At 41.0% G+C, this 10,325-nt stretch overlaps 1 protein-coding gene across 5 annotated transcripts in view; it reads left to right on the top strand.

Annotated features, from left to right (window-relative positions):
• The window catches only part of blnk (B cell linker), a 21,271-nt gene that overhangs the window by 1,742 nt on the left and 9,204 nt on the right, over nucleotides 1-10,325 (top strand). For 3 of the 5 annotated variants that reach the window (XM_031879540.1, XM_031879557.1, XM_031879548.1), the window contains one exon: nucleotides 7,108-7,154. In XM_031879540.1, coding sequence (XP_031735400.1) covers nucleotides 7,108-7,154 — 47 coding nt within the window. Of the gene's footprint in view, nucleotides 1-37; nucleotides 6,988-7,107; nucleotides 7,155-9,623; nucleotides 10,240-10,325 lie in introns of those variants that run through there. The other 2 variants (XM_031879563.1, XM_031879571.1) reach the window with 2 other exon arrangements.

Here is a 10,325-nt window from a genome sequence, read left to right as displayed (position 1 = left end):
CCCCCCCCCCCCCCCCCCCAAATATGCTCACTGTGGATATTTATGAGTCAAAATGATTAATGTTTCAGAGCATGGGGCTTTGATGTGCAAGTTACCAGTGCTGATCTGAAAAACACATATACATTCCGTATGTGTATTGACTGATAGCTCCCACAGCTATACCAGCCAGCACACCCACGCTCTATTAAGCTGCAGGTAAACCCACGCTTGTACTGAACGTAAATATTTCACCGCGGCTGCACAGCTGGCTATACACACACTTTCTATTTAACCAGCTTCAAGGCTGCTGAGATGAGCATTCACATTGCACTCAGATGTGTGGACCTCTGTGCGCTGTATTTGATTTTACGCCTCGCTAGCACCGTGGCTCTATGGCAATGTCCACCACTTTGGGCCAGACTGAAATTTCTTCACAAATATTGGATGAATTGCCTTGACATGATGTACATTCATGATCCCCAGAGGATTGTGTGATCCTATGACGTTTCCTCTAGCGCCACCCTTAGCTTGGTATATGTGATTCAGAGTGAAATATATCAACGACTATTGAATGGATTGCCATGACATTTTGTGCAGACATTCATGGTCCCCAGAGGATTGTGTGATCCCCTGGCATTTCCCAGGGTGCCACCATGATTTTGCTGTATGTGGTTCAGAGTGAATTATGTCAATAACTGCTGAATGGATTGCCGTGAAATTTGCTGCAAATATTCATGGTCCCTAGAGGATCAATACTAATTACTTTGTGATCCCATGTGCATTTTCCTATAACCTATTCATTCAATACTACAGACATAGTGGACATCTTTCTTCTGTTCCTATCACACCAGTGGTGTGGCTCTAGGAATGGCAATGTTGCTCATTCGGTCCACCACTTTGGTCCAGACTGAAATAGCTCAACAACAATTGGATGGATTGCCATGAAATATGTAAATAAATTGACCTCACTTGAAAAATTTTGCAAATATTCATGGTCCCCATTTAGCTCCATCATCTCAACATCTAGTGAATGGATTGGCACAACATTTTGTGCGTACATTTCTGATTACCCAGTGATGAATCCTAATGAATTTGGTGATCCCTTAACTTGTTCTCTAGCGCCACCATCAGGTCAAAACTTAAATTTGTCAAAAACTAAATATAGTCAGAGACCTGCAAGTATAGCTTGGGCTACACAACAATTGACCTCTGACAGATGCTGCCATACGCTGCTCTGGGTCAATAGGATCCTGGTAGTAAGTCTGCAAGAATCATTTCAATACCTTTACTGAAAAAGTGTTGCAATCGTTGCAAATTCCTACTGCTGCCGGTATGGATGGTTTTGATGCGAAATATTCACAGGCGAGTATTTAGCATTTTTTTTTTGTTTATTTGTCACATCCCCGGTGTGTAAATGCATCAGCATGTTAGCTGATTTCGCTCAACACACCAGCCTTGTTTAAGAGTTTGTGCAATGATGGAGATGCCTTGGTATTCATTGGGGTATTATTGTGACAAAATCAATTTACCCACATTAGCAGTGAGTTACAAATAATGAGTGGTTTTGAAACTAGGAGCCCCCTTTGTGGGGGAATAAAGCTACTGCAGGGAGGATGCCCCGGGGGGAAGAACGTTGACTGGACCTAAATTTGCATGATTATGAACCATGTGGTGACATAAACAAACAAAAATGCTCTGATGCTAGCAAGGCTGTCTTGCTAACCTGAATCTTTTGTTTATTTTAATCAAATTCAACTCGGCTCTTTTCCCACGATAGGGTTAATGATTGACGGAAATAAAACCGCTTTTGCTGGCGAGGTGGTTCACCGTTTTTACGGCTTCTGAAGGACAGCATTACAAGAAAAGAGAGCCAGTGAGTTAGCTGATGGATTACCCGACCAGTATACTGTAAAGTGAGAGCCTTCTGTGTACATAAAGAGTGATTTGTCTCTTTGTCCTTGTGTGTCATTGCACCTTGTCGTTACCACATACTTCATCATGTGTGTCAGACAGAGCAGTGTTAATATTTAATCTGCTTTCTGCATCCTCATATATTTTTGTTTTGACACCCTTATCTCTTAAAGCCATTACTGTAAAGGCATTTGTCAGTTTCCAAAATGCTTTATCTCAGAGTTCAGTCGTTGGCACTCTTTAACTCTATGAGTGTTGTTGCTCATTGGAACCATCCAGTTCCTCTTATATTTCTGACAAACAGCCCTGCTGTTGCCTCTGGCAGTCAAATGTAAGTTCCTGTTGCGGGAGGATTTTACAACAGCCGCTGTAAGCGTTGCGGCTCTCGTGTAGGTTCAATCACGGTGTGAATCAGAGTGAAACAAGACTATATATTTACTGACATGTATATCTTTTGACTCCGCTAACCGCTTCATTCTAAAATGTTTGTTGCAAACAATTAGACAACCCTTTTGATATTAACTGCCATTTTTAAATGTTCTTGTTAATCAGTTTGCAATATCAAGATAATAAGTAATGTTGAAATCATCAAGGCAAGGCAAGTTTATTTGTATAGCACATTTCCACAACAAGGCAATTCAAAGTACTTCACATAAAACCATTAAAAACATCAAAACATAATTTAATAGTTTTAACAATTTAACATAACATTAACCCTACCAACCTTCCACATCTGGTTCATCTGCAATAAACTTAAATAATCCTGCAAATAAGACAACAAGTACTAGCCAATCAGCAGACTAGGGCGGGTTTTAGCTGGCGGGGGAAAAAAATCAATCAAACTACCATAAATAGCAGGCCGCACAACCGCCAATGGCTGTGAAAGAGGTAATTAGGCATGCGGATGAGAGGGCACTTCAACATTTTAAAAAAAACACTCTAGCACACTTATTGCTATAGTGTGCCATTTGCTGTTTTTACATTATTGGAAGGGGGAAAAGTTTGTCTTTTAAATCACCGCAGACCGTTCGGTGCCCCCGTACTGGGGGCACCGAATGACATCCAGCGAGTGTGCTGCTGCTGCTGCTGAGCTTCGCCTTTGGCTTCCTTTGCATATTTCATACGGTGTTTATACAGTAGATGGAGCAAAGGTCATCGCGATCCTCGACAACATAGGCACAAGTGAGTCGGCAACACAGATCTAAGCTGCTATCATATACAACACCACATTCCACTTACAAGGTCTCTTCGTTTAGCAGTAACAATGAGTGACGAGGGAAAAATAGTTCTGTCTGAGCGGGTGGGTGTCGTCGCTACAGTGTGGACAGGAACGGCAGTCAGCCGGCACAGCGTACATAGATAAAGGTGTTCTCCATCTCTTTGATGCCGCGTTCGCTCACACATGTAGACGGGTTAAAAGAGAAATGTAGTGGATCAAAAGAGCTGTCAGCCTCCATCTTTGTGACGGTGCCCATGCGTGGCTGGAAGTCACACTCAAAGTAAAGGACGGCACACGTGTTTGGCAAGATATATCACACGGCAGCTTTGTTGTTGGGATCAAATATGTGCAGCGGCGTGCGGAAATACAAGTGATATTTGCTTTGTAAAACGTATGCAGGCTATAGTTAAAAAGAGAGAGAATACAATGTAATGTTCAAAAGAAAATTAGGTGTTAATGTATATCCTACTGGATTTTGGTAGAGTCCCCCTTGCAGTGGGGAATAGAGGAAACACAGCCTTAAAGGAGAACAACAAAACCTTAAACCAGGATGTTCCACTCGTGGTTTTGGAACGTTCAGCGTAGATTTGTGAACATGTGGAAAGAAAAGTCTCTCACATAACGACAGTCGTGAAAACTATGCACAGCTGCCGTGTGAACGCACCAAAGCTAATTTTGTGGGCATGTTGCCGCGGAGCTGCTCTCTCTATTGTGAAATGAAGCTCATTCAGAAGGAAGGCTTTAACGAACGCTCCACGCGTCAACACCTCCACATGCCAATTTGCCGGAACAAGACAGCCACGTGTGAACAAGAAGTCGTCATCTATGTTTCCGTTTTTGGATGAGGCTGAGATTTCGCACTGTCAGAACAGTGTCAGAACAGGGCTGCACAATGTGTGAACTTGGCAGGTTGTGTGCTTTAAACTCGGTGCTGCTGTACCCAGAGCGTTTTTATTGTTTTAGGCCTTAGGCCAGCTTACCCAACATCCGCAGAGACGTCTGTCAGCAAAGACTTAAAGGACATAGAATTATCCAAGGTTATCCAAGTATACAAGGTTCCTTTATTGTCATGGTACGTTAGGGTTGCGCAGAAACATGCAGTTTATAGTCCTATTTTGTTACATAAGAAAAACACAAAAATATATATAATATGGTGGAGGGTGGAGATATATGCTAATCATATGGAGGATATTGCAGTAGGTTGTTTTAGGTAACATGATTTAAAGCTGCTACGTGTAGAATTTTTATGGGATTATTGTATCTTTGAAATGAAGTTGATGGCATCATTTTGGACAAAAGACACAATCCTGGCAATCTAAATCTAACTATTTTGCCATACTGGTAGCATAGCCCTAGGGATCATTTAGCGTGTGTACACGACACACCGACTTGCATGGCATGGCACCATAGTGTTCGTGCTTTAATGGAGTTCGTGTCACATGCAAAACTAAAAGTAAGGTCGACATTTTGTCACGTCAGAGTTAGTAACGTGAGTCATTGGTGTCATTAGTCATGTGACTGAGTCACTAGTCATTTGAATTTTTAGTCAAGTTAACATCAACCACGCTCTTTTCCTATACCCAACCCAAAAGTGTTTTTGTTGCCAAAACCTAACTTCATGTGAAGATGGGAAGTTTATTTTGAAAAGTTACTACGCATGCAACGAGCGTATATTGCCAAGCTGTGCTTACGCATACTGACCAAGCTGCATTATTTCAATGAAGAATGTGTTCAATTTTGAATCAAGATTCATGGTCCCCACAGGATGACTCCTATCCTAAGATCCTGACTGTTTATCCAGCTCCAGTCAAGTCAAATTTGTAATTTGTAAATTACTTTGGTTTTGAAATATCTGCAAACTATTTCCAGGCTCAGCTGTACTTTGTGTCAACTGCTAACTAGCACACGATAGCATGTTGACAGACTAAACTTGGCATGTTGAACACAATGAACATACCCGCTATAAAACAGTATGTTAGCGTTGTTAGAGCATGCTAACATAAGGTGAGCCTCACAGAGCTGCTAGCTTAACTGTAGATTCGAAGTCCTGCTAATACGACCACCAGGTGGTGCTAATGTCAGATATCCAAATATTTCACATTTGGTGGCTTTCAAGAAAATAGCAAACAATTTCTATCAGGACCAACAAAGCACTGATTTAAATAATCTTCAGCTCAAACGTTGGCACTCACACACATTGCTATATTCACACATCACTGCAAGCAACAAATCGAGCTTGAAAAAGATTGGACCGTGGGGAGCGTAGTTTTCGTTGACAAATGCAAATTTGACTGTATGCACGTTTTAAAAACGTGTAAAAACTTAAGATGTCATTGAGCGCTGCTTTGAGGCAGGGTTCCTGGTCCAGAAAGGAGCGGCTGCAGCTTGTAGAGCTGTTGTGTCTCATTTGAACAAGCACAGACACTCCTATAAATAATTCAATGTAGGAGCGGTGTCTGAGTATCCACCAGGGCGGACTGTTTGATATTTCATTCGGTGTCAAAAGGCTAAGTCTGATTTTATACCGATATTCTCCTGTTAGCCAGTGGGATGATCAAGTGTGTATCTGCGGGTCCAAGGTTCAGTTCTTTGAAGGAGGTAAAGCCTTTCATATTAAGTGATCTCACTCTCTGATTTACAAATGATTAAATCACAAGCTCTGCTTAAAGGGCTTTCATTCGTTCCTCAAGGTAATACGTCCTGTTGTTGCTCCCGTGTTTCCACATTCAAACACCGAGGCAGCGTGAGCTGCATTATCAAGTCACAAACAGCTTTGAGAAACTGCTATTTAATTAACTGTAGGCACCTTCACTGTGCACCATCACACTTGCTCCACATGAGACTCTGTGGATAAAGGGCCCAACCATACATTATTCAAATACGGCTAAATACGGCTAAATTAGCCGTATTTGACTCACGCCTCGTACATTAGCCTCTTATCAGAAGCCACTGTTCTGTTTGCTCATTTTTGAACGCCTTACACACACAGTCGACGCGACAATATCCGAAACTTTCACAAAACACATGTCACAGGATCGTCATCGCGTCACGACAAATACGAGGCAGAGAAGAGACATGGGCGAGTAACGACCCAGAGCGATGAATTATGAATGAGGAGGGGAATACATAATTTAGCAGGATTTTGTTGCATATTTTATGGTAATCATTTCCTTTCATTTGCGAATCACAATTGCCCCACTGCGGAGCAGACATTAAACAAATCACAAAACTCCCGATGCAGCGGGGAGGCCGGATAAACTTTTTCTCAGTGCTTGATGTTTTTTAAAACTGTGTAATGTGGTGGTGTGTGTTTTCAGCCACAGGAGCAAGCACTTCACTTGAAGGTCAGCAGCTTTAATCCACTAAATGGAAACTAGGCAACAACGTGCAATAAGCTTCTTTTTATCATTTTGCTTTAATTCTTTTGGAGATTGTGTCGTCAGTTCTGTGAACTTTCACGGCTTGTTCAATTGTTTGTAAGTCGGTGTTAAAGAGCCACACACAGCACACCGATGAAGAATATTTGATTTTAATCTACCATCCTTGAGTGTCATGATGTCTTTGAGCCGTCGCTGCAGTTTCTAACCAACAACACTGACTATCATAAGATTGACATGCTTCTATGTGTTGTGTATGCAATGTGTGTCACCATGTCTGACCCTGCAGCTCCCATGCTGTGCGTACGCGGTATGTACCAACAACGTGGTTCCTCTTGCTCTTTGGTTCAGCTTAAAAGCCAAGCTGTGCCGATGGATTGGCCCTAAGTGAGGTGCTGCCATCTCCTGTTGGCCAAGAGGCGATGCATGACCACCCTGAGTGTTTTTGTGTTGCAGCCTTCATGCACCGACGTGCTCTAAATGCATGTGTTTGGTGACAAGGTGAACAAGCTTGCAGTATCACTCCTGCAGTAGGAAATTACATGTAATTTGAGAACTCTGTAATTTTCACCCAACTTGTCGCCATGCGTTTACCATTTGATTTCTGTGATGCTTCCGCAGAGCCTGTCCGACAGTGACATGAACAAGTTCAGTTTCATCCACCAACCGTAAGTAAAACGTTTACACCGCTGTCATCGCACACCTCAATCAAACCCCTTCCTGTCTTCTCGGCTCACCTCCCTCCTCCCATTGTTCTCTGACCTCCCTTTTACTTGTTGTCAAGGGAATAAAACATAGCATGCTCTTCATATCCCATGGGATAGTCAGATTATTATTATTATTATCACTACTATTTTTTTATCAAGCATAATTCTGAGTAACAGGATACTGGAGGTAAAATGTATATATAAAAACCTACATACATGACAATAAGAGGATACCTCAGGAACAAAATTACAATATGTTTAATGTGTGTGTGTGTGTGTGTGTGTGTGTGTGCCTGCGTGTGTGCATACATACGCTGACAGTTTCTTGTGTACATACAGCTGGGGGTAGTGTGTGCATGTGCAGATGTAAATGCAGAGGTCTGTCTGACTACACCTGCACATTAGTCTGCATGTTTCTTTGTTTCTTTGTTTGCGAGGTGTGTTCCTGTTACATTGAGCCCCACGCGTGTGGCTGTCACAAAAACTTGTCTGACATCAATAGAGATTAAGTGAAATTCATTTGTAATATATGTGTATGAACCCCTTGTATAACACTTTTATTTATTCTAATTTGATATACATAAGAAATTAAACTATACATTAAAAAGATATATTTTTGTGTTTGAATTTTTTTTTATTTCTATTTATAGTTAAATACAAGCTAAAATCATAAACAGATTCAAGGGCAAACTCCCCTTACACATTAATCTTTAAGTAAGCGAAGCCTTTTCTCCACCAATTACAATGAAACAATGAATTCCAAGACTATTTTAGTTTGTTTTCTATAAACAAAAAGATGAATTCAATAATTTTCATTTCAGCACTAATGGCTAATGCTTTTGCACCGATACAACTAAATTGAATATTGACAGTCCTGGGCTTCCATACTTTTCTATTTGAGTTCCTGTTTTGTATGCAGTTATTCAAACACTTGAATCAGGAAGTAACAGATCATTGCTTTTAGTACGTACTGCAGCTGCCTTTGCATAATATATACTGTTACATGCAGTATGCATTCAATTGGGACAGAGTACTTCCTCATAACATTGCACCTTGAACTTTGACCCTCTTGTTTATATATCAGCCATGCAGAGGATTGTGGGTCAGAATAACCATAAAACATGCAGGATTGCATACTGCAAAATATGACCAGATACAGGAGGACATCCTGGCATTTTTTGCATTCGGAACATACTAAATCTTTTTCTGTCATACTATATTAAATGGTATTATGTGTATTGGAACACACAGGGGGAATATCCTCATGCCCTCTTAGACAATGTAGGAAGAACTGACTTAAAATCTTCATCACAGACAGTAGGTCAGCTACTATGTCACACAGCATGTTCTACTCTCTCACAAAGCCAGGAAGAAACCAAACTTCTTAACTGGAAAACAGAAACAGTGAAGTGAAAGGAATTCAAATGTCTCAGAAGCACACGTGTCCCAAATGGTGACTAAAGACTGTCTAAAGACTTGTCGTGAGTCATACACAGCTGGTTCCTTCAAAATCCAAACCTGTCTCTCCCATGAGGACCCACGGTGACACAGTTGTCACAGACACTTTAGATATGCTGTACATTTCTTTATACAGTTTTATCCTTGATTTTAATTCCCTAAGTGACACATATACTGAACATCCTGGGGAGGTCATGTGACAGTGAGTCAATTTGTGTACCAATGACATCACTTCCAAAATGGCTGCCTGGCTTAGTCAGCACATTTGGCAGAACTAGCAAAATTTCAAAAAGCTTGTTTTTGTTGCTCAAGGTAAGTTTCAACACGTTTAACAATTCTAATGCTTTGATAACAAGTCCTACATTACATCTAAACTGTTCTAACCGTATTTCACAAACAAATTGTTATCTAAAAAGTTATGAAAATATCGTTGTGACAGATATGTCACATCAGGCTTTTAAACTTGTAATTGTCTCAGAAAAACCAATGTGACATATTTGTCACAATAACAAAAATAGTAATGAGCTGTCCGTCCCCATCTTAGCTCTTTGCAACCAGAAGTGACACAAGTGGGTGGAGCTAAGTACAACCGAACGCTGTATAAGACATTTTTAGGCGACCAAAAAGGTTCAATTTAAATTTCATGACCTGTAAACACACTGTGAAAGGGTTAAAGTTATAAGATGAAAGCAACTCCCATACCGGAGAACGGTGTGGTAGAGACCTGTCAATCACAAGGTAGCCCCGCCCTAAAGCATACCCTGCTTTATGGTCTATTTGGCTCTAAATGGATCATAATTTACTAAATGAACATCATGCTGTATTGAAGAAGACTTGAAGCGATTAAGACCATAAACTCATGTTTACAATGTTTACTGAGGTAATAAATCAAGTGAGAAGTAGAGTCTTTTATTAATTATTAATTCGACTTTACAACTACACAATCAGACTTCTTTTTACGAGCAAAAGAGTCGCCCCCTGATGACCATTAGAAAAAAAAGTTTAAGGCACATCGGCTTCACTTTCCAGACCCGGGGGTATTGTGTGTGAAATAGCAGAGAGTGCTTGGGTGACCATTGTGACCAAAATTTTAAATATGCCCATATTAATCTGAAGGCCACATCCAGTGATCTCATTCAGGTGATGCATGTATACCGTTAACTATTATCAGCAATTGAGATTGGAAGGAAGTGGAATTGAAGAGGGTCAGAAGAGATGTGATGCAACAGGTTTGTTCATTGAAATCTGTTGTTGAGTATGTGTGTGTGTTTGTGTGCGTGCGTGCGTGCGTGCGTGCGTATGTGTGTGTGTGTGTGTGTGTGTGTGTGTGTGTGCGCGCGTGGGTGCGTTTGTGTGAGAGTGAGAGACGGGGAGTGGAAAAGAGAAGTGATGTTTTTCCTGCAGAGGCTGGTCAGAATTGAACTCCCTCCTCCCCTCTATGACAAAGACGTGACTCGAAGACAGTTACTGTCACATTGGTGCAAACACTCTGGCAGCGCACAGTTAATTCAGGAGAGGACTCAAAGATGCTAAACATGAATATGGATACGTTAAGTAAACTCGCTGCTCCTGCCACGGAAAAGATTCGGTAAGGAGTTCAGTTGTATTTGATATTTTGCTCTTAAGTGGCAATGACACAATTGACCTTATAATTAATGCTTCTTAATATACATA

The sequence above is a fragment of the Anarrhichthys ocellatus genome, unplaced genomic scaffold, assembly GCF_004355925.1.
Source record: "Anarrhichthys ocellatus isolate YVR2014 unplaced genomic scaffold, GSC_Weel_1.0 scaffold3, whole genome shotgun sequence".
Classification (NCBI taxonomy): domain Eukaryota; kingdom Metazoa; phylum Chordata; class Actinopteri; order Perciformes; family Anarhichadidae; genus Anarrhichthys; species Anarrhichthys ocellatus.
Note: the sequence above shows the minus strand (reverse complement) of the source record. Positions and strands in the feature narration are given on the sequence as shown.